Consider the following 24,737-nt stretch of genomic DNA (forward strand, 5'->3'; position numbering starts at 1 on the left):
ACCCTTTGGGCTTCTGTAATACACTATTCTACCAAAAAAGTCAAATCAACATATGTTTCCTACAATATGTAAATTTATTAAAAAGCATTCATGTATTTAAAAAAATTATTTAATGGTTAGAGCAAGAAATTTCTCTCCTGAGCTAAAAATGGGTAGCTTTTTAAAGTTTTATATTCTCAGAATAAGTGATTGATATTTATTAAATCCAAATGTTCAAAAGAATATATTTTATTGTAACTTAATTACAATTCACAAAATTTAATTACATTAATGGACATTTTACTAAAATGTTCCCTCCCTCTCTCTCTCTCTCTTTTTTTTTTTTTTCCTTTCTCTGTTCTCACCTTTCCCCCTAACTTGCAGTCATTCCAGACACATTAACTGACATGGTCAATCAGATGACGGAGAGAGTGGGGCTGGTCCACGGGCTTCCATACGTAGCTGACAGACAAGGCTTTGCTGCCACCTTAGAGCAGGTAAGTGCAGGGCTTACAAATCGTGCTTGTCACAGCGGCTCCTCCCTCAGCTCTGCTGCTGGTGTGGGGCCCTGCTGAGAGCACCCTGTTCCTAGGAGGAAGTGCTTGGGTTCCTGGGGTCACTTACTGCTGAGCTGCACACCCCCCCCACCATGGCTGTGCATAGGGGACGGCTGGTGGCCCTGCCTCCCATTTTTCCTCTATGGCATCTTCACTCAATTCTAGACATTCACTCCACACTATTGTCTTATATAATGTTCTCTTCGACTGAAAGGTATTTTTTAAAACAGTTTATAAAAGTCCTATTATTTAAAAGAAAAAACCCTTGATCTCCTTTTTAAGTAAATATGTATCTTAAGAAACTTATTTTCTTTTTTGAAATTAATATACAAAGCTTTGGATTTATGGCAAAATGAATACATAATTTTGTTTTCTTTACTCCCCTCTCCTGTCTTCCTGCCTCTACTTCTTCCACCACCCCCACCTCCCCATCTTCAATCTTTTGTTTTTTGCAAGTTCTGGGATCAAACTCAGGGACTTAGCCATGCTAAGCAAGCTTTTCTCCATTGAGCTACATCTGCAGCCCTTTCTCCTTAGGGTTGTAGTTAAGCTCTCACCATGGAGGGAAAGATACATTATAGCAACACAGAAGCAGCATACTGCCCCCACCCCCAAAGGAAAACCCACCTCCCCACTAATGAGGGCAGTTAGGGTTCACTTCTGTCTGACCGATTTTGGCACTTGCGACTGGTTGTGGTTTTGCCCTCATGTTTTTCTTATGTGCCCTTCGAAAAGCATGATTGCGGCTGTGCTCGAGAAGCAGTTTGTGTATTAGTTTTGTCATTTCATAATCTTTTCCCATACTAAAGCTTCCTAAAAGTCATATCTAATTCTATACTATTAGACAGAAAGCAAGGTTTGTCTTTGTCACAAGGGGAAAGTCTCACCATCAGTTTCGATGCCTGTCCACTTCCTCCTTAGCACATGGTACATTTGCTGATGATTCTCATTGCCAAGATCCAAGGGTTGAAGGCACATTAGTTTCGGGACAGTGGCAATTTCCTCTCTCTTCTCTCTCTCTCTCTCTCTCTCTCTCTCTCTCTCTCTCTCTCTCTCGTGTGTGTGTGTGTGTGTGTGTGTGTGTGTGTTCTTTCTCGCTCCTCTCTCTCTCTCTCTGTTCTTTTTCGTTCTGTGTGTGTGTGTGTGTGTGTGTGTGTGTGTGTGTGTTCTCTCTCTTGCTCCCCTCCCCCGTGCATGCTCGAGTGTGACTCTTATGTGTATATGCATGTTGGTGTATGTAGGAAGATGAATATGCATATGTAATGGGGGAGGTCGATGTCAGGTTTCTTTCTCAGTCACTTGCCACCTTATTTTTTGAGACATGTTTTTTAGTCTCTCGTGAACTTTGGAGCTTCCCAATGTGACTTGGCAGGCTGGCCTGCAAGTCCCAAGGATCCTCCAGCACCAGTTTCCTCAAAGCCTGGGATTATAGGTGCACATCACGGCCAGTGAACGCTGGGTATGTGACTCAGGTCATCATGTGTTTGTGACCATCACTTTGCCAACTGAGCCATCTCTCCAGCCCATGGTCTCTTTCTTAACCCTGCCCTGGGAAATATTTCTCTTACTGGAAGAGATTGTTAGTCTTAAAATCTTGAGTATCTGGTTGGTAAAATGAACTACAGATAACTGTTTTAAAATAAAATACTATCATGTCGTTTTACCTTGAAAACATGCACACAGATGTTTGCATCAATGAAAGATACTCCCACGAATGCTTAGAATGAATGGAGATACAACCAGAAGAATCTTCCTACATGATAAGGAAACCTTCCACTGAACCCCTAGTCCACCTAGCATTGGGGCCTCGGTTAACTGCTTAAGGGTTAAGATGGGTGCTTCTGGTCTAGCAGTCACAGAGAAGCAGATCCCACTGCTTCAGTAGCGTCTGAATTGAGCATAGGTAGCAGGAATCATAGTCTTACTGCCTTGTAAAATCCTGTTGCTCCGCTCTTTGTGAATAACTGCGATTAAGGAAGCCCGCTGCGCTGTAACTGAAGTCAATTAGAAAAGGCAGCGTACTGAGATATAAATAAGAAATAGGACTTGTGTGTAACATTTAGGATGGTGGCAGTCAGTTCTGAAGCGTTACAGAGAAGGAACAGTAAGACATTAGGGGCTGGAGAGATGGTTCAGCATCAGGAGTGAGCACTGTTCTTGCAGAGAGGACCAGAGTTGGGTTCTCAGCACCCAAGATGGCCAGCGTACAGTAAGCTATAACTGCATCTCCAGAGGACCCTCCAACCTACAGGAACTCATTCAGATGTACATAACTCCCTACAGACTTAACATGAATATACAGAATTAAAAATAATCTTAAGAAGAAATAAAATTGTCCTAAATATTATTATCACCTGTACGTGGTCTGTGTATGCATAAATGCTTGTGTACAAACACACACACACACACACACACACACACACACACACACGTACATGCCACTAAATGTTGTAAAATCTGGAGGCACTAAATTTCATTAATACTTTATAAATCAGCTAATAATTTCTCTTTTATATACAAATTCCATTTTATTTGAGTTTATCTTTTAATCTATTCATTTTAGAAAAAAATTGTGCTTACTTTCTGGCCAGTGAATATGCTTTTCACTCTAAAGGCAAATATTTCTTGGTACTGATGATAGCTGAGTAGTCAGCCTGGGCTACAGTGATGCAGTGCTGTGCTTTTCATTCACGTTAGGACACTCAGTCGGTTGGTCAGTCACTCGCTCGCTCGCTCACTCAACAGAAAGCATTAGGAAAAGTTTACAAGCTTTAACGTTAAAACCAAATCGACCGTGTCTGTTTCCTCCGCAGGTATATTTTGGAACTTCACACCCAAGATCCTATATCTCTGCCAATGTGACCGGCTTCAAGTGTGTGACGGGGATGTCTTGCTTGATGAGGAAGGATGTGCTAGATCAGGCAGGAGGGCTCATAGCCTTTGCTCAGTACATTGCGGAAGATTACTTCATGGCCAAAGCAATAGCGGACCGGTAAGAAAGCTAAAGTGTTTTTAGTGTCTCCCATGTTCTATTGGCTGCTTCTTTCTATTCCAACCGTGGATTCTGCTAGTGAGTACAAAGGTCAGTGCTTTTGCAGAGCAGAGCGTTCACATCCGATACCCATAGGTACTAATAAAGCAAACTCATCTGTTTCCTCAAGAAGCTGTAGCTTGAAGTGGTTGACAGGAAGCTTTTGAGAGAACAAAAGTAGAAAGTTCTGTGTTTTAGAAGAGTTAAACAATCATACGTCAATAGGTGGATTCTTTTTTTAAGTATCATTTGAAACTAAACTTTCTACTTTCGTTTTTTTTTTTTTACTTTATAGGTATGAGTGTTTTTCCTGCATGTGTATGTAACATGTGTGTCTGGTACCCTTGGAGGTCAGAAGAGGGAATTTGATCTCCTGGACTGGAGTTACAGGTAGCTGTGATGCTACCACGTGGGTGCTGGGAACTGAACCTGGGCGCTCTGTAAGAGTAACAACTACTCTCAAACTCCCAAGCCATCTCTCCAGCCCAGAACTTGGGGATTTCTTAGCACATTAGTTCATACTTTGCTAATAAGCCACCTCATCTCTTAGCATTTCTCAGGCACAGACAATTTGGGTTTAAAGGAGATCACTGCCCTGTGTGGTTTATTTAAAAAACATTTTTGATGAGTATTTTTGAGGTGTTGCCTCATATATTCCATATGGTGTTTATGAAATTCACAGTCACCTAATGTCTTCTACGAGACCCAGTGCCACTTGATTACTTTTCTTGTTGAATACACAGACACACAGACACACACACAGGGGGATTAGAGACAAACTATTGAGTCTAGAACTCTCTCACTGAGTATGTTAAGAATGGCTGCACTAAAGTTTCTTAAACTATAAACCTAGGGAATGTAGGTCCTTGTGGCCGGAATGTGGTACCATTGAGGGTTGCCTCGGTCATTGAGAAATATTCATAGCATTGGTTTGCTCATCCTCGAGGGAGGCCTGGGCTCGTGCTGACTCCCAGCCACAGCTTACTCTTAGAGTGATTAGTGAGTGCAGGAGAACCAGTCGGGCTTGAATGTGTCCATCAACATAAACATAGATCATATTATAATTATCTTCATTTTCAGAGGCTGGAAGTTTTCAATGTCTACGCAAGTTGCCATGCAAAACTCTGGTTCATACTCCATTTCTCAGTTTCAATCCAGAATGATCAGGTAAATCAAAACACTATCATTTTATACTGTGTCAAAAAGGAATGTGCACGTGTGCCTTGTGCTACATGATTGTGTGTGTGTGAGTGTGTGTGTGTGTGTGTGTATGTTGTGTGTGTGTATGTATGTATGTATGTGTATATGCATTTAACCCAAGTACTTGGGGGAAAGAGGCCAGTGAATCTCTGAGTTCAAGGTCAGCCTGGTCTATGTAGTTTGTTTCAGGGTAACCAGAACTACATAATAGAGACTTGGGGGGTAGCTGGGGGAGATTAATTTGCTTCCAGAAAAGTTTGTTCTGTATTGAATTGAATGCCTAAATGTGTTTTCTTTAATAACTAAATAAAAATAGAAAAGAGATTCATAAAATAATGAGAAAGGAAGGCTGGGGCCGTGTCTAAGTTGAAAGACTTGCTCTCCTGGCATGCAGACAGGCCTGGATGTCACCACCCACCCACCCCCGCACAGCTGGGTGTGGTGTCACCAACCAGTAATCCCAACATTGGGAAAATGAAGCAGAGGATCGGGAACTGAAAGCCATTTCCCTACTTAAGGACTTTGAGGCCAACCTGGGCTACATGAGAGAGAATAATAAATAAATAAAATACAAACTGTTTCAAAGAGGGTGTTCTTCCGATGTCGAGGTTGTAAGTTGACCGTGTGTGGCAGTGGTCAGCAGGGGTTCAGGATGGTGTTGGTGTGGGTGTTTGGTGAGGGTTGGTTGGTTAGTTTTGTAAGCAAGCCGTTGTCTTAAAAATCCTTTTTGTTTGCTTGTTTCTTTCTTCAGGTGGACCAAATTGAGGATTAACATGCTTCCTGCCACAATAATTTGTGAGCCAATTTCAGAATGCTTTGTTGCCAGTTTAATTATCGGGTGGGCAGCCCACCACGTGTTCCGATGGGATATCATGGTTTTCTTCATGTGTCACTGCCTGGCATGGTTTATATTTGACTACATTCAACTCAGGGGTGTCCAGGTATGTGAATACACAAGAAAGGGTGTCCGTAATCTGGTGAGGGACCAGAACTATTTCAGTTTAGAAAAGGCCGAAGAGAGACAGAGGACGTCTTCAGCTTCACATCGAAGAGTAGAATGTAGATAGAAAACTAAACAAGTCCGGGTCTCACAGTTAGTTCAGAAAAATGATATGAAGGAAATAAATGCTCAAGCCGAGACTGTAGCTGTTTTCACACTGCCTTTGCTAAGGATGGCAAGGCAGTTAAGTCACCCAGGAAGACACCTTCGATTTCAATGGTGCCAAGAGTGGGGTCCCCAGAGCTCGTAGACTCCCCCTTGGCTCCCCCACTCCCTCCCACCCCGTGTGTGTGTGTGTGTGTGTGTGTGTGTGTGTGTGTGAATGTGTATGAGTGTGTGTGTGGTATGCATGAGTATGTTGTGTGTGAGTGTCTGTGTGTGTGTGTGAGTTGTGTGTGTTGTGTGTGAGTGTTTTTTGTGTGTGTGTTGTGTGTGAGTGTTTTGTGTGTGGGTGTGTGAGTTGTGTGTGTGTGTTGTGTGTGAGTGTTTTGTGTGTGTGTGTTGTGTGTGTTTTGTGTGAGTGTTTTGTGTGTGTGGTGTGTGTATGTGAGTTGTGTGTGTGTGTGGTGTGAGTGTTTTGTGTGTGAGTTGTGTGTGTGTTGTGTATGAGTGTTTTGTGTGTGTGGTATGTGTGTGTGTGGGTGTGTGAGTTGTGTGTGTGTGTTGTGTGTGAGTGTTTTATGTGTGTGTTGTATGTGAGTGTTTTGTGTGTGGGTGTGTGTGTGTGTGTTGTGTGTGAGTGTTTTGTGTGTGTGTGGTGTGTGTGTGTGAGTGTGTGAGTTGTGTGTGTGTGTTGTGTATGAGTGTTTTGTGTGTGTGTGGTATGTGTGTGTGTGGGTGTGTGAGTTGTGTGTGTGTGTTGTGTGTGAGTGTTTTATGTGTGTGTTGTATGTGAGTGTTTTGTGTGTGGGTGTGTGTGTGTGTTGTGTGTGAGTGTTTTGTGTGTGTGTGGTGTGTGTGTGTGAGTGTGTGAGTTGTGTGTGTGTGTTGTGTGTGAGTGTTTTGTGTGTGAGTTGTGTGTGTGTTGTGTGTGAGTGTTTTATGTGTGTGTTGTGTGTGAGTGTTTTGTGTGTGTGTGTTGTATGTGGGATGTGTGTGAGAGTGTATGTGAGTGTTTGTGTGAGTTGTGTGTGTGTGCTGTGTGTGTTGTATGTGTGTTGTGTGTGTGTGTGTTGTGTGTGTGTGTGTGTGTGTATGTGTGTGGTGTTCGTTTTGTGCTTGCTTTCCTCCCTCCTATCAGGTGGGGTCTGGGGCTTGAACTTGGGTCCTCAGGCTTCCTTGTGGAGCCATCTCACCTGAGAATTTCGTTCTTGGACTGTACATTTATTTCATCTGATGGGAAGTCAATCAACTTTTACTTTTAATCCTCAGGGTGGCACACTATGCTTTTCAAAACTTGATTATGCTGTGGCTTGGTTCATCCGCGAATCCATGACAATATACATTTTCTTGTCGGCACTGTGGGACCCTACTATAAGCTGGAGAGCCGGTCGCTACAGGTTGCGCTGTGGAGGGACGGCCGAGGAGATCCTGGATGTGTAACAAGGCCTCTGTGGCCGACTGGACAGGATGGAATGGAAGTGTTATAGATTATGTTTATAGAGACTTTCCAGGACCTGCCTTCAGTGGCTCATCCGTGTATGTGTGGTATCCGCTCTTTAATTTATTCGCATGGCCCTTGCATCTGTGAAAAGCAAAAAAACAAAAGCAAAACATGTCTGTAGTCGTGGCCAAACAGTGTGTTTTGTGGAGGTAGAGAATCAAGACAATTGGTTCTAGGAAGTGGGTTTTGTTGTTGTTTATTTTTTTAAACAAATATATATATATATATAAATCAATACACACACACACACACACACACACACACACGACTGCTCTGCAGCAGACACTATGACAGTATCCTTCAGTAGGGAAAGTTTCTTACCTGAGTTACTCACTCTGAGGTCCGCACGGGCAGAACAGCAGCTCTGTGAGAGGGAAGGGGCAGGTGCTGGCCGCCCCTGTGTGAAGGGAATGGGTTGTACAGGGAGGCGCTGACGGAGAAACTTTTTCATGCTTTATGCCTACCTCTTGTAGTTGTTGCAGAGCAAATAGAAGTTAGAAGTTGTGATATGGTAGCTAGGCCTTGCAAAAACAAATGGGAAACTTTAATAATAAAAGAGCCGAGTCTAGTATTTATATAAATCTGTGAGGTTTTTTTTGTTTTGTTTTTTTGTTTTTGTTTTGTTTTGTTTTATTTTTTGGTCTCATTGCAATGAACCAAAAGTGGTTGAGATTGGTTTTTAGTGGTAACCATGAATTGAAGGCATCTTTTGGACCAACTGTTGTTGGTTCTGTCTTGAACCATATTAATCACTGTGCTGTAATTAGGAGAGCTGAATCTTTCCTTCCCTGCTCCTCGCCCAGCCCGCCCCATCTTTCCTTAGCTTTTTCCATGGGGGGGAGGGGTGATCTTATATAAGTGTAAGTGGATGTTTTATAGTTGTAAGGAAAATTCATTTCAGACACAGTTCACACAGGAGCTATTTTCTTACCCAGTATGTCTGTATTGTTAATAAGAATATAATTTCATGATACAAGTATTTAATATCTTTTTTTAAGTGAGTAAACATATTCTAGCTATTGGCAAATAAATCGCAGTAGAGAATTAGAGGACAGGATGAGGTTTACTCTTCAAATCAATCAGTATCAAACTAAGTCTACTGTGTGTGTGTCGGTTGGTTGTTTTGTTTTGTTTTTTACTATAATAGTCTATAGTCTTATTTAAATTGGATTTTTATGTTCAGTTTGTATGACATAGACTAGGCAGCCGAGTTGTAAATGCATGCTGTACTTTCCTCTCCCCATCATGCAGCTAAGCTTGCTTGTCAGCCTATGCTAACTTGTGGTGAACTGGACTTTTGTTTTAACTAAGCAGAGACGTAAGGGACAGTGCATCGGCCTTTTCCCCTGTCTTCTTTAAGCGGTGTTTGCTCATCCGTCTGAGTTTGGTGGTATGCTGTCCATCTGATGCTTGCTGTTCACTCCAGCACCATGACAGCTCGCACCCTGTGTTCCTATGGCTTCCATCTCAGCACAGCGTGTAGCCTATTAGCAATAACTTCCTACTTATAGAGAACATTTTCATCTTACTGAGCCAGTCCATTTACCTAACGACTCTACAGACAGTCTAAACTGCAATATACCTGTAAATGTGTATATACTATAAATACACACTATCCTTACATTTTTCTGGGCCAAACGGCAGTTCCTTCCCCTTCTCTTGCTCCTCCCCTTTCCATTAATATTCATTCTCTCTCCCTCTCTCTCTCTCTCTCTCTCTCTCTCTCTCTCCTTCTCTCCCTCTCTCTCTCTCTCTCTCTCTCTCTCTCTCTCTCTCTTTCTCGCCTTATGATGAATTTGTTTGAAGGGCATTTTCTCCGTGAGCAAAGGCTTGGATGCATATTCCAGTTTTTATTTTTTTTTCTGTGAAACGGGTACTATTACCCCCTGAGGAAAAGTTGCACAGTGAGAACCAGTCTAGTTATGACCCACTACATGTTTATTTTTTTACATTACTCTCTCACGAGCTGAGTTTTGCTGAGTGCGTTTGTCGGTTTGTTTAGTGGCGTTTGGTGGAAGCCCTTCTTTGCGCTGCTGAAGTGAAATCTTGCTGACTAGTTAGCTTTTTTGTTGATCTCAGTATGGGCAAAGAAACAAAATCCAAATGGCTGGACAGACTTCTGTAAATATTTTTAAAAAAAAAAAAACAAATGTTCTGTGTGTGTGGGTTTCGTGTGGTCGTGAAGTATTTCCTTAAAGCGAAGCCTCGAGGGTGCGGAGAGGAACTCTTTGTTTAGCAAGTTTGGAGTGAAGATAAAATGGTAAGAAATACTGTAAATGTCGAGGCGCCACACCAGAACTGTAGGAGTCCAAATTTATAATAAACTGTCTTTTTAAAAAGAAAACAATTAAGTGTCTAGAATATATCATGTTTTATTATTTAAAATCATTGTCTTAAGTTTTTTTGTTGAGAGAATAAAAATTTGAATACAATCAATGTGCGTATCTGTGTGGTTTTGTTTACTTCCTGTCTCAGACGTGTTAACACTCATTTTCTCTCTTTTCCTTTTTCTTCTTTCGGTTTTTTGAGACAGGGTTTCTCTGTGCAGCCCTGGCTGTCTTGGAACTCACTCTGTAAACCAGGCCAGCCTCAAACACAGAGATCCACCTGCCTCTGCCTCCTGAGTACTGGGATTAAAAAACGTTTTTGTTTTTGTTTTTTCCTTTCATCTGGGCTGCACTGGACTTAAAGTGGGGCTCACCTGCTTTGGTTGCAGGTTATAATACAAGGCTGGAAAACATGAAGGATGGGCACGGCACCCACACATCTGCATTAATCATTCTGGGTGGGGCTGAATTCTGCTGTGGCTGCACTTGGAGAATTATGGCCTTTGATGACTGACCTATAGTACAGACCCAGAGTTCCCTTTGGAGCTCATTCCTGGTTGGGCTGCAGCCTGAACTCTGCCTTCTAGATTGTATCACTTCCACAGATAAGGAAGGTCAGTCAATCCTGAGGAAGACTGGAATGGTCTTGCTGCCTGAGATGCTAAGCTGCATCCCACACACTGTCCCAGCGGGCTTCACCCAAGCTGGAGGAGGCATTGCCAGACGTCATGTGTCCATGTTCCCCAGAGCAAGCCAGCCAGCTAGGCAAGCCTAATCAACATCCAGGTTCAGGGATAGACCTTGTCTCTCAGTACATAAACCCGTATGTTCTTGTTCTCTGGCTTGAACTGGGTTCTCTGGAAGATTCTTAGTAGTTAGAAGACAGTGCAGCAGCCTAAGATCCGGTATGTACTAAGCCTTCACACAGCCTTTCCCAGCTCTGGGAGAGGCTGGCAGAGTCTAGGTGTCTGGGGGATGTTTTCATGTGGTTATGCCGTTTAGACTGTGAGTCACCAAGACATCCGTGTTAATAGCATGAAGATATAATTATGTGACTTAACCAATTTAGGGGTGTCCTTCCTCGGAAGGGTTGAGGATCTGTGTACCAGCCTTCCCTGAAGAACACACCTCCCATTAATTATGTGAGCTGTGTGTCTAATCACAAATCCTGGGACTTGGTACCTCTTCTCAGGATTACATCCGACAGCCAGAGCAACAGACAACACCGTGGAGAGTCCAGTTGATCCTGCCGCAAACACCAGAGCATGGGAAGGGAGTAGGGTTAGCCAAGATGATGGACTGGGCTATGTAGCAAGATTCTACTTTTGCACACTTGAAGTGGAAGAGATTTGAGGGCCATTTCGGTAGAGCTCATGTCATAATAGAGGGCCAACAGAAAGCTAAGGACAGAAGCTTTGGGAGCTATTTATACCTAAAGAATGAATTAAAGGATTAGCGAGATGGCTCAGCCATTGAACTCACTGACTTCTCTTCCAGAGGACCTTCCTAGCACCCATGTAGTTTGCTCACAACCATCTTTAACTCCAATTCCTGGGAATCTGACATCCTCTCCTGGCCTCTGAAATCAGATATGCATGCAGGCAAAACAGCTTTACGTGTAAAATAATTTACAAAATTCAAGATAAGCTTCCAACCCTGAGGCTATGTGGACTCCTTGGTGAGCCTGGGACTGTGGTCAGCTTCCTTAAGCGATCTGAAACGCAATTTATCAATACAATGATGGACACTGAGGTCCTCCCCGGGCTGAGATCATTAGATACTATATACAAAGTGCAGTGATGGTTCATTCCTTTCTCTTTCCGAATAAGAATGAAATTCTCACAGGAGTATCTCAGAAGGAGATTTTAGAAGGACAGGCTTGGGGTAGGGGGTGTCATGGACAATCAAATGGGACAAGGTCAGTGAGGTCGGGGGCAGGTACTATCCCCAGTGTGGCTGGATCCCCATGCATGGTGAGTTGCCTCACATAATGAGGGTGGGATTTCCATGTGTAACATCCTTGTGTTAGGCTTTTTCCTAATACATATTTCATAAGAGAAGGAAGGGGAGTTTTCAGAGCTAAAAGCTGACTCTGCCTCCTGACGATGGATACCTCTTTGCCTCTTTTGCTAAAGAAACTTGCAAAGAAAGGCATCTCCAGGGAGCAAATCCGGCAGGGCAGAGCCACAGAAGTGAAACATCTGGGCTTAGGAGGGCATGAAAAAGACGAAAGTCATGACACATGCATTCAGAATTTGCTGTGACACATTTTCCACCCAGAGTTCCAGCAACACTGGGTGATACCAAAGATTCTGACTTGAATTCTCAAGGAGAATTCCCTACACGCACACATACACACACACACACACACACACACACACACACACACACACACACACACGCACACACCAGCCCTGGCCACAACAGTGCTTCTCCCTTGTGTCACCTGCTTCTCTGAGCTTTTGTGGCTTATTGCCTACTTGGATTGCATTGGCCTAATGTCAGGTTAATGTCAGGTTTTGGCTTCTTTCTGACCTCATTGTTTAAACATTGAGGTTTTTAAACGATCAGGTTTCACTTTTGCATACCCAATTGTGAGTCACTGAAATGTCACCCATTTCTTGAGAATATAGTAGCAGTATATGGCAATAATACCACAGCAGTATGGAAAACTGGAGCAGGAGGATTTCTGGCAATAGAGTAAGTTCAAGGCCAGCCTGGGCTCTACAACAAGACCGTGCCTTAATAAAATCATACAGAAATTTCTTTTTTTTTTTTTTTTTTTTTTTTTTTTTTGGAACTGGGGACCGAACCCAGGGCCTTGTGCTTGCTAGGCAAGCGCTCTACCACTGAGCTAAATCCCCAACCCCCATACAGAAATTTCTTAACCTTATCTAAATGATTTCTTTGCAAGGGCAGGGAGCTGAGACAGGGTTTCTCTACATAGCCCTGGCTGTCTTGAAAGTCACTGTGTAGACCAAGCTGGCCTCGAACTCTCAGAGATTAGCTTGCCCCTGCCTCCTGAGTTACTTTACATGACTTTTCATTTTAACCATAAAAACAGGTTTTGCAACCAAACTCTTCCAAACTCTCTATTTAGGGTAATGCTTCTCCAAGGCAACATAGGATAGGAATGGAAAGGATTAATATTTATAAGAGTGGCCCCTGAAGGTCATCTGGATCAAAAATCTTTTTCCCCCAAATGTGATTTCTTCCCCCCTCCTTTTTTCTCCCACTTTTGACTTTCAAGTAAGAGCCTTTTCATGTTCTATTTTCCGTTCTGAGATAAATGCCATTGGTGCTGTTCTCTCTGTCGCCACCGAACTTTGTTTACTAGTGTTACCTGATGGGCTCCTGAGGTGTGCTGTGCTGACTGTGCAGTCTTTGCTAGAGATAAAAAAACAAAACAACAACAACAACAAACACAGCAGCTGGGCTTGGTAGCACACACCTTTAATCCCAGTGCTTGAGAGGCAGAGGCAGTCAGACTTCCACGTTTGAGGCCAGCTTGGTCTACATAGTGAGGTCTAGGATAGCCTGGGCTATGTAGCACAGTAGTTCTACTGCTGTAAGCCATGAACCCCTTTGAGGGTTGAACGACACTCGCACAGGGGTTGCCTAAGACACCAGAAAACAGAAATTTACATTGCTATTTATAACAGTAGAAAGTTTACAGTTATCAACTAGCAAAGAGAATAATGTTATGGTTGGGAGTCACAACGTGAGGAGCTGTGTTAGAGTCTCGGCATTGGGAAGGTTGGGAACCACTGATGTAGAGAGACCCAACCATGTCTCAAAACCGGAAAATAAAGACAGCAACAACAAGTAAGAGTTGGGCGTGGTGCACACGCCTTTAGTCTCGGCACTTGGGAGGCAGAGGCAGGTGGATCTCTGAGAGTTCGAAGCCAGCCTGGTCTACAAAGCAAGTCCAGGACAGCCAGGGCTCAGAAAGAGAAGACATGCCTCAAAAAATAACAACAAAAGAAAGAAAAAAATAAAAAAAAAAAGAAAGGAAAGAAACCAGCTCTCCTCTGCTCCTTAAAAGTTTGCAGATATTTATCTGTGAATATGCCTGGGCCTTACACCTCCATACTTTCCTGCTTCCTTGATCGCTAGTAACTAGTTAATATTTTATCCATTTCAAAAGTCAGCCTTAGCTGTCTCTTCATGAGAGGCACATGCAGCATCTCTACGTCCTCTTTGAATATTGTCTTTTCTGGTCACAGATGCGTCTGTCCTACAGGTTGGCAAATCATGTGCTCTTCGATTCTTTGGTCTGAGAGGAAAATCACAGGCACAAGCCATAGTGTCTTTCAGTGATCGAGAACCTTGGCCCCATAGCCCTCCCTCTTTATCTGTTTGGCTACAACTGGCTGAGTCATTCTTCAGCAATTCCATACATGATACCTCTTGCTCCCCTTCATTCTCTGTCCTTTCCATCCCCACTCCTCCCTCTCCCTCCCAAGTCCCCACCAGTCTTTCCTGTCTTTGGTGTTGACTTTGCTTTTGCTTTGTGAGCCACTGGATTTCACCAAGGCTACTTGTGCAGGCATGGATAGGACGCTATTCCGTGAAGCATGACTACCACACCAAAGAGAATGACTTCCTTTCTTACAGCAGCTTTGATAGCCAGTAGCACCCCTGGGCAAGGTAGGGCCCACAAGCGCCTCCCTCCACCTATGACTTATGGTTTGTCTTATGCAAGCCACTGTATCTGATGTGAGTTCCTGAGTGTCATGGCCAGGTCATTCCCATGAGATAGCATTCTGGCCCTCTCTTCCCTATCATTCTGCTCTTACAGTCTTTCTGCCCCATCTCCTGGGATGTTTCTGAAGCTCAGAGGAAATGATATGGGTACTCATTTAATATTAGCACTCAACAGTAATTTGTCCTCAGTACCCTGACACACAGGCACGAGACTCAGCCTTAATCTGTTTCCTGTGAAAGAGAAGCTTCTTTGGTCAAGGTTGAAGACAGAGCTAGTCTATGGGTATAAACAAATATTTAAGAGGCAAGTTGACAATATGTCCAATTAGCATGACGAAAGTACTTGGTTTATCCCTAGTGGGCTATGACTTCCTCAAGCATGGGCCTTTATGACTGTGTCCACAGTTGACACAAATAAACTCTTCCATGGAGCTGATCAGAAATCTGTTGGCTATAACCCAACAGTTGTGCCAATGCTGCACTAATAGGCACCTCCTTGCCTGGCAAGTTGCTATAGTAACATGCAAAGTCTAAAGCTGAGGAAGATTTGCCGGTGGCTTTACTGCGCCAGCTGCTACATAGCAACTGTTAGCATTATGAGTGCTAGACAGTGGAGAAGTTCCTGGGTCAATCACAGCACGATTTCTCTGTATTCTGCAACCAACATACAGTGTCTTCAGCTATAAGGTTTCAGCTATAGGGTTTTATCATCCCATTAACCACAAGCAACAGCCATAACCTGTAGAGTTTTGGATTGCTATAGAGCCTTCTTGCTCAATGACTCCCAGGGACGTTCCCTCATACCCAGTACTGGGAGTTTTGTTCGATGACCCAAGCCTTCTGGGATCAACATGGGACTTACGTTCAAAGTCTTTTTTTTAATATATTTTAATGAGGTTGTAAAGCAGTGGCTTCCATGTAATTGTTTATATACTTAGTTCTGGTTCGCCCTCCCCCACACTCCACCTTCTCTCCCATCCCTTACCACCCTTAGTAATCTATTACTCTGTGGAACTTTTCAAAATGTTTTAAAAATTATTTTTAATTTGTGAGTGTGTGTATGTGAGTGTGTGTGTGTGAGTGTGTGTATGTGAGTGTGTGTGTGTGAGTGTGTGTGTGTGTGTGTAGGAAAGTATACTGTGTATATACAATGCATGCAGAGATGAGAAGAGGGTGTCAGATCTCCTGAAGTTGAGAGCCATGTGATGTGGCTGCTGGGAACCAAATCTAGGTCCTCTGCATGAGAAGCAAACTCTTGATGGCTGCGCCTTCTCCAGCTTCTTCCCTCCTGTTCCATACCACGCACACTACACTTCCACTTCATACACACACTATACTCCCACCTTGTACACACACACACACACACACACACACACACACAAATATGATTTTTTCACTTCCAAATTTCTTCAAAAATTCTAGTTTAAGCAAACGACTATAAAAATGTGAGGCTCTATGACCCTGATAAGAAGGGACGCGCAGTGTTTGTCTTGTTGAGTTACATTGTTAATGTAATTATTTCCAGGTCCATCCATTTTCCCCCAGTTGTTATAATTTCATTTTTCTTTACAGATGAATAAAATTCCATTGTGTACTGTGCATTTCCTTAGTTTATCTTTTGATGGGAATCTAGGTCATTCCATCTTTTAGCCGTTGTGAATAGGGTGGCGATGAACAAAGACAGGAAGGTTTCTCTGCCAAAAACTCTGGAGCCCATTGGGCATAGGTAGGGCGGGCCGCATGGCAGTTCTAGTTCTAGTTTTTTGAGAACTCTCTAGACTGATTTCCAAAGTGATTGTTCTAGTTTATACAATGGTGTATAAGGGAGCCAGGTCTGGTGGGCACATTGTTAGCCCCAGCACTCAGGAGGTAGAAGCAGGTCTTTGTGAGTTTGTGGCCATCCAGAGCTACATAAGAAGACTCTGTCTCAACACCACACACACACACACACACACACACACACACACACACACACATATTCATACACACAGACATATACACACATATACACAGACATACTTACATATGCATACACACTCATGCACATACACACATACACACATACATACATACACACATATACTCATACACACACATACCCACACACACATATCACACACTCATACACACACATACTCACACATTCATATACACACACATATACACACACATATCACACACTCATACACACATACTCACACGTACTCACATACACATACATACACACTCATACACATACAGACACACCTATACATACACACACAGGCATACACACTCATACACATACACACAGGCACACATACATACACACACATACATACATACACACACATACTCACACACACATATCACACACTCACACACACACATTCCCACACATACTCACATACACACACATACACACTCACACACAGACACACCTATACATACACACACACAACAGAATGTATGAGGTTCTCCTTCCCCATGTTTATACCAGTGTTTGCTGGCATTTACAGTCTTGATAATAGTTGTTATGATTGGAACAAAGTGGAGTCATAAAGTAGCTTTAATCTGCAGTTCCCTGACGTGACTCCGGCCCTCTGTGTCTAAGAACAAAGTGGCAGGTGATACCAATGGTTACCTCTCGGCTCTCAAGAATACCTGGACTTTGTTCTTGTTGCTATTGTTTGTTCTGAGACAGTGTCTCTTGTCACCCAGACTTGCCTAGGACTCCCACCGTAGCTGAGTCTGGCCTTGACCTCCTGACCTTCTCTCCACCTCACCTACTGAGAGCTGGGGTTATAGGCCCTTCTTTCTAAAACTGTGGTGGGATGAGATGTGTGGGCAACACTTAAGGACTTTCACCTAGAGCAAGTGTTTTGAGCTCTTACGATCAGCTGGTTCTGTATCACCCAAGGACCATTTCCAAGTATGCTCTGACTCGGCATGGATGGTAATGAGCTCGTTCTAAGACTAGCCACCTGACTTGTAACCCCACCCCACCCTGACTTTGAGGTCCCATGGCTATCTAACTATGTAGCAACAATCATTTTTTATGCCAACAGCACAGCAGGATGGTAAGTTCAAGACCAGCATGGGCTCCATTACTAGATGCCCTCAGGGATGAAGTAAAATGAGAGAAATGGGGGGGGGTTGAAGGGAGGGGGGTTACCATTAGGAGTATTTGCAGTTTGAGAGCCATGATTCAGAACCTAGGACCTCATTTTATTCTCCAAGTGAAACTGTCCAAGAGAAAGAAGTTTTCCCCAGAAGTTCCTGCAATAGGCCCTCGAAGGCCATCCAGCCGGTAGAAACTGACCACCCATTGATTGCTACCAGCTATGGAAACAGTGGTGGAGGGAAACCACACGTGGAGAAGATAATGGAAATTTTTCTTTCCAGTATTATTAAATTCTTAGAAAACTGTGGTTTTGAACTTTGGTTCAAACTTAGCTATCGCTATTCCCCCCCCCCCCCCCTTGTTTTCATAGATCATCTGAAAGGATAGACACACGGGGAGAAAGTATTGTTACTCTGCCTTTGACCACTGACCGGAAACTGCAGAATGAAGGGTAGGCATTCTGCCCTGCACAGTTCTTCTGATTCAGGCCAGCAGGCCTGGACCTGACCAGCCCTGGTGAATTCTGGGAACACAGCCGCCTGTGTGATCACTGGGGCCCTACAAGCAATGCGTCTCTGTCATCTCAGCCTCCAAATGCAAAGGCCGGCGAGGTCAGGAGAGCACAGTTTGCTTGGCATTTGGAGATCAGGGTTCATGCCTGGCAACCTCACTCCCTCACAGTGGCCATCTCTGGGAGAATCTGATCAATTCTATCAATGCCAGTGACACAGAAAGAAAGGCTAACATTCTTATGTGAAAGCAGAGATAAATACCACCAAAAAATTTTTTCAAAAGAGAAGTCTTGGCTCCTAGCCCCGGTGACTGATGGTTCAAATTCTTGTGGCAGCTGGGCCACGGCTGCTTGAGGAATTCTAACAGCTGGTCTAACATAGCCATCAGGCAGAAAGACTACAAACAACGGGCACATGTAATTTACAAGAAAGACACTAAATTTTTGACAAGAGGATGTGGCTAACACAGAGGCAGAATTAATGGGAAACTGAAGTAAACTTCAGACGTGATGGAGGGTGTGTTAGGGGGCATGATGAGGACTTTGAAAGAGAGGTGGTTAGATCGTAAGAGACGAAGTTATGAAGCTGAGAAATGACTCAGTTGGTAAAGTGCCTGCCTCATGAGCTTGATGGCCTGGGTGTGGATGCCTAGCTCACACACATGCACACACTCCCACATGCGTGCATACATACACATAATGGTGGCACACAGCTATGACCCTCATGCCTCTGGGGCGTACTGACCAGAAAGACTAGTCAATTGATGAGGATAAGCCCTTGTCTCAAAAAATAAGGTAGGAAGTGTTGGGTGGGGGTGATGCTTGTAACCCCTGCACTCAGGAGACAGAGGCAGACAGATCTCTGTGAGTTTAAAGCTCAGCCTGCTTCACAGAGTGAATTCCAAACCAGCTAGGGGTTACATAGTGAGACTGTCTCAAAATACTATTACTACTACTACTACTACTACTACTACTACTAATAATAATAATAATAATAATAATAATAATAATAATTGGGAGGAAGAGGCCAGATGTCAACCTCTAGCCTCTACATGTAGAAACAGGCTAAACATGAAGAGAATCATGTGTAGAGGACATAGAGGATCTGCCAGATGGGCGTTTAAACTCATAATAATGTTTCCAGAATATAAACACATATAAACACTAAAAAAAGAAAAGAAATTGGTTTAGATGCAGGTGGGTTTATTGTAAAGACACAATGCAAAGAAGTATCCTATGAATCTCTTCTGTCTCGTGTGTGTGTGTGTGTGTGTGTGTGTGTGTGTGTGTGTGTGTGTGTTACTAGAGATTGAATTTAGGGCCCCCCTGCACTTTACAAGTGCTCTACCACTGAGCTGTACCCTTAGATCTTTAAAAGCTTATTTTGATCCCAGGTTGTCCTTGAACTTGCCATCAGCTTCCTATATAGCTGGGTTTCTATCACAAATCTTGGCAAAATCTCTTGTCTCTAATGGTAAGTAAACCATTCACTGGCCAGAAAAAGAACTTATTAGTAAAGAAAGTAAGTAGGAGCATCCATCAGTAGACTCTTAGGGGGTGGGCAGGGTAGCACACACCGTTAATCCCAGCTTTAGGGAGGCATAGACAGGAGGATCTTTTTGAGCTCAAGGGTAGCCTGGTCTACATAGCAAGTTCTAAGATAGCCTTTTGTATATAGAGAGCTCCTGTCTCCAAAAACAAACAAATGAATAAACAAACGAGACACTATTAGCAGTGCTGGAGGCTCTGCTAATCAGAGAAATCATTTTTATAGGTTGTTGGGGGACGGGTAAATTATGATCTGAAAATCTTTTTTCTGGACAAAATCCCATTACTTATGGGCAAAAGGAAGGTGTTTGGGAGCTACTCATGTAGCCTATTTGAGAAATTTGTCAAAAAAGTACTCAATAAAATACTCTCAAAAATCTTAGCCATGTTAGCAAGACAAAGCAAGAAGATTGTAATTCAATTTCAAAAAGAAAAGGAAAAGGAATAACAATGGTAGCTCACAGATAGACCTTGTGACAGTGTAGCCATTGGATAACATGAAATCATAGGGATGTTTGATCATTAAAATTAAGAGGTCATGAATCTGAGACAGAGTGGGAGCCATGGCTGGAGTTAGAGGGAAGACCAGGAATGATGCAAATACAATACTCATATATGAAATTCTCAAAAACAAATATTTTAAGTTTAATCAGATGAGTCTCATCAGAGGGGAGATTTTTGATAGCTTTGGCTAAGATTTTTTTTTTTTTTTTTTTTTTTTGGTTCTTTTTTTCGGAGCTGGGGACCAAACTCAGGGCCTTGCGCTTCCTAGGTAAGCGCTCTACCACTGAGCTAAATCCCCAGCCCCTTGGCTAAGATTTTAAACTGTCATAAACCCTAGTACAAAGGGAAACATAAAAATGGAGAGTGTTATGAAATATATCCCCACCCCCACCCCCTGGCGAGGGGTTACTGGGCAGACCATGCCAAGGTCTGCCTCTCCCCCGCCCCCCAACCCGGCCACGCAACTGATCCGGTATAAAGGGAGTCTATTTGGGGGAAGGAGGGTTGGGCCTGGAGAAGGAGTAGAGGCGGATGGGCAGGCAGGAGCAGAGCCATGAGTGGGGGGGTGGGGTGGCGGGGGAGGGCGGGGGATGGGCGGAGAGGGTGGAGGAGTCTGCAGAGAAGGACAGAAAGAAGGAGAGACCGGCCGGAAGCACGTGCGATCAGGGAGAGAGCTGGAGTCCGGCCCACACCTGAAGCACCAGGTGATGGCAGTTAATGATGATGACGTAAGCAGTTGCTAGCAATAGCCTGTAAACTGACAACAGAGAGCAGATGTGGTCTCGAGCCTGCCCCAGCACCTCATACACAAGCTACTTCAACAGCGCCTCACAGGAAACTGGCCGTGGCCTGTGTTCCGGCTCCCTTCTCATCCCCTTTTTCAGTTTCCACATCTAATCTCCTCAGTCTTCACAGTAGACTCACCAACCGTAGAGCCGCAGAGCCAGAAAAAGAAGGCTAAGCCATGAAAGGGAAATTTAAATCTTTGCTCTTTCTTATCAGCAAACCCCAGATGGGAGAGCAAGGGCTTGAGGAAGGACAGAAGGACGGCCATAAGACTATGCAGTGCTGTGTTCTTTCCAGAGACTTGGGATATGGTTGCTATGGTGGGCAGCTGGGGTGGCTCTAGTTTTTATCCTTGTGTTGGTTGGTTTCTCAGTTTGCTCACTGAAAGCTGTCTCTAAAGATGTACTTCAGTAAGCAACACAAACAGGCCCGGAGTTTCTGGGTGTGAAATACAGGAAGAAATACAAAGGCCAAGGAACGGACTTGAGATATGTCATATGCCCCGCATTAACCTGAAATCCACAACCCTCAGTAAAGACTGACGTTTTACTTATACCATTGAGAAGTTCTCGTGCTCGCTTCGGCAGCACATATACTAAAATTGGAATGATACAGAGAAGTCTCCCTCTCCCTCTCTCTCTCTCTCTCTCTCTCTCTCTCTCTCTCTCTCTCTCTCTCTCTCTCCCGGAGTGTCAGAACCCTTGTGAGCGAGACCCTGCACTGAAATCATCACCCAATTCCTGGAAAGGTGGTAGGGTGCAAAAGCCACAGGCAACACGGCACTGAGCTATTAGAGAGGCATGCCACTTGGGCCAGCAAGAGGGCACACACCCTTAATCCCAGCATTTAGGAGGCGAAGGCCAGCCTGTGTTACGCTGACATCCTGTCTTCAAAATATAAACAAACAAATATGGTGACCATTGACAAAAGTGCTAAATTTTGTCTCTGTGTTGGTGTCAAATTAACTAGTCAAAAGATCTATAATTAATTGGAGAAGTGGAACAAGTATTGTCTTGGCCTTTGGGAGGATGAAGCAAGAGGGTTGACCGGTCAAGGCTAAGGCAAGAACTTGCCTTTTAAAAAAAAGTTATAATTAAAACAATGCCCACAAGATTTTATTTGATTATGAAACCACCATATTCTAAGTGAGGCAAAAAAGAGGCTTTACTTGAGCCCCTAAGCACAAATCCTGCCTTAACTCCCCACAGTTATTCATTTCAGGGACTTTCCAGGACTCTGAGCCCCCTCCAGACGAAGGAACTTAAGTGTATTCGCCCATTCCTTTAATCTCGGCACTCAGGAGGCAGAGGCAGGCCGATCTCTGAGTTCAAGAGTTCAAGGCCAGCCTAGTCTGCAGAGAGAATTCCAGGACAGCCACGGCTACAGAGAGAGAGAGAGAGAGAGAGAGAGAGAGAGAGAGAGAGAGAGAGAGAGAGAGAGAGAGGACACAATAGTGCCATGGAACATGTGGTTGTTGGCCTCGTTCTCATCTTCTCCAAGTAGAAGGTTATGTATGTGGCTTAATGTACAGCTAAGGGAAGAAATTCCCTGAGTCTTTGACTGTGATATGGGAGACTGGAATACTACTATGAACAACCTACCGGTCTGATGCTGAGCAGATCATAACGGCTTTGTTCTACCCATCTTCACACAGGTTCCTGCGCATGCCCAACTCACCGTGCTGCTGGGCGCATAGAGAGAATACATCCATCCCTTTGCATTTCTCATTGACTTCCTACCTTCTGCTATGACAGCTATCGCGACCAAAATCGTAGGTTAAGCCTTGAAAGCAAGACTATTCAACCCAAGTATACATGGGCTGTATATCTAAGTTTTCTTTTGCCACATTTTTAAATGTTAAAAAAAAACATAGAAGCTAACTCCTAACAGCTCATTTACTATAACATAATCAAATAGTATTACTTTGATATTCAGTCAATATGTACACAATGTATCAACGTAGTTATTTTTATATTTGCCTTCAAAACGTGGTATTTTATACTCAAAGGACATCTCAGCATGGACTTTATATATTTCACAAGCTTGGTAGCCACGTGTGACCAGCGGCTTTACAACCCCCACCCTCACCCCACTCTCCACTGTTGCCCTCTGCCCTGTGTGATTGCCAAAAGCAATGCTGTCACCTTCTGGGAAGATCTCAGAGACTCACATGCAATTAAAAATGGCCGAAAGTCATGAGGTGGGCTCAGGGTTCCTTCTGTGTCACCTCTAACATTCCTGCTTGATTTATGCTGCCGGGATTTTTTTTTTTTTTAAAGTATACTCGTTTGTTCTCCTGCTCCAGAGGTGACCTTACAATGGAGATCAGCACAGTTTCTCGTATCTGGTAAGCATCCCTGATTGTGGAAATGGTTTTGACCTAGCCAACAAGACAGTGTTGGTTGTAATTTGTTCCCATTTGGTGGGTACAATTGTACCCTGCCCCGTCTTGCCTGGGAAATTTATCTCCTCTGTCCTGCACCATGTTTTAGGCCATGCCTCTTTTCCTCCGTATTTCTCAGGACATCGAGACAGCAAACTTAACAGGACCGGATAGCCAAGATCTAGGTACAAGTGCTAGGAGCAAGAGGTATGTGTCCTCTGAAAATACCCAAGCCTATGACCTCACTGAAGCATAAATTGTCTGGTGAAGTCCAGGGATTGAGTTCTCACCTTCAGTGAGAAAGTACCGTGGGGCTCCTACCATTAAGAAGGAGGGGTACTATTTGATAAGTCTTCAGATTTGGGGGGTCGGTGGAGACTACATTTAAATGTGGCACCTGAGTGTGTGGTTAGAGAGGTAAGCAGACACCAACAACAGGCCAACAAGGGAAGACCTAATGCGGCCACCATGAGTAAGCGGATGGCGTGAGGTGGGGTGGAGAGGAAAGAGCTTTAGACAGGTAGGTAATTTCAGAAAAGGTGGAGGAGCCAGACCAGAAGGATGGGGAAGCTGTACAGCCATAGCCTCACCTGGAGAGACCCCTCAGATACAGGGCACACCTTAACCCCACTGCTATCTTCTGGTCGGTGGGACTGTGTTCTAGGCCAGGGTGAGGCCACTGAGCTCTAGTTTTCAGTATAGTCACCTGGCGGCATGGGCTTTCCTTACAGATAGCTTCATAAACTACTACTAACCCTTGGGGTAATGTGGAGAAGCCTCTTTGTACCCCAAAGAGGCAAATACCAGCTTTCCACTGGCAGCTGTACTATGCATAACATACATAAATTACTATCAAAAGTTTTGATCCCATAGTTTTTATATCGTGTCTATCTTGTATGCATGTATATGTAAATTCCTGTGGTATGTATGGAGGGATAAGAGGACAACTTCTGGGAGTCATTTCTGTCTATTGTGAGTCTAGGGATCAAACTCAGGTCATCAATGTGGCTGAAGACCCCTTCACCCACTTGGCTGTCTCTTCTGCCCTGACAAGTAGTTAGTAGTTTTTAATCCCTCGGTAATAGTACAGGGATGGTATTAAGGATTTGGGCTGGACTTTGTGTGATTGTTTCTCACATCTCATGTTAACCGGGGCACAGCTTTGGAAACCTCCTCCCCTCTGAACACCTCCTCCCCCTCCCCCTCCTCTTTCCCCTCCCCCTCCCCCTCCTCTTCCTCCTCCTCCTCCTCCCCCTCCTCCTCCTCCTCCCCCTCCTCCTCCTCCTCCTCCTCCCCCTCTTCTTCTTCTTCTTCTTCTTCTTCTTCTTCTTCTTCTTCTTCTTCTTCTTCTTCTTCTTCTTCTTCTTCTTCTTCTTCTCCTTCCTCCCCTCCCTCCCCTCCTCTTCCTCCTCCTCTTCTTCCAACCAACAAGTTTTACTGGAGTTGCTTACTGGAATATGGAAGAAGGAATTGCTTACAGGAGCACAGGGACTCAAAA

The 24,737-nt window shown here is 43.9% G+C and overlaps 1 protein-coding gene across 1 annotated transcript in view; it reads left to right on the forward strand.

Annotated features, from left to right (window-relative positions):
• Nucleotides 1-9,806, forward strand: part of Ugcg (UDP-glucose ceramide glucosyltransferase) — a 32,629-nt gene extending 22,823 nt beyond the window's left edge. Inside the window, 5 exon segments of the mRNA NM_031795.2 lie at nt 364-476; nt 3,350-3,528; nt 4,648-4,734; nt 5,519-5,708; nt 7,139-9,806. Of these exon segments, the coding sequence (NP_113983.1) occupies nt 364-476; nt 3,350-3,528; nt 4,648-4,734; nt 5,519-5,708; nt 7,139-7,309 (740 nt within the window). The 3' untranslated portion in view covers nt 7,310-9,806.
• The last annotated feature ends 14,931 nt before the right edge of the window (nt 9,807-24,737 follow it).

The sequence above is a fragment of the Rattus norvegicus genome, chromosome 5, assembly GCF_021556685.1.
Source record: "Rattus norvegicus strain SHRSP/BbbUtx chromosome 5, alternate assembly SHRSP_T2T, whole genome shotgun sequence".
Classification (NCBI taxonomy): domain Eukaryota; kingdom Metazoa; phylum Chordata; class Mammalia; order Rodentia; family Muridae; genus Rattus; species Rattus norvegicus.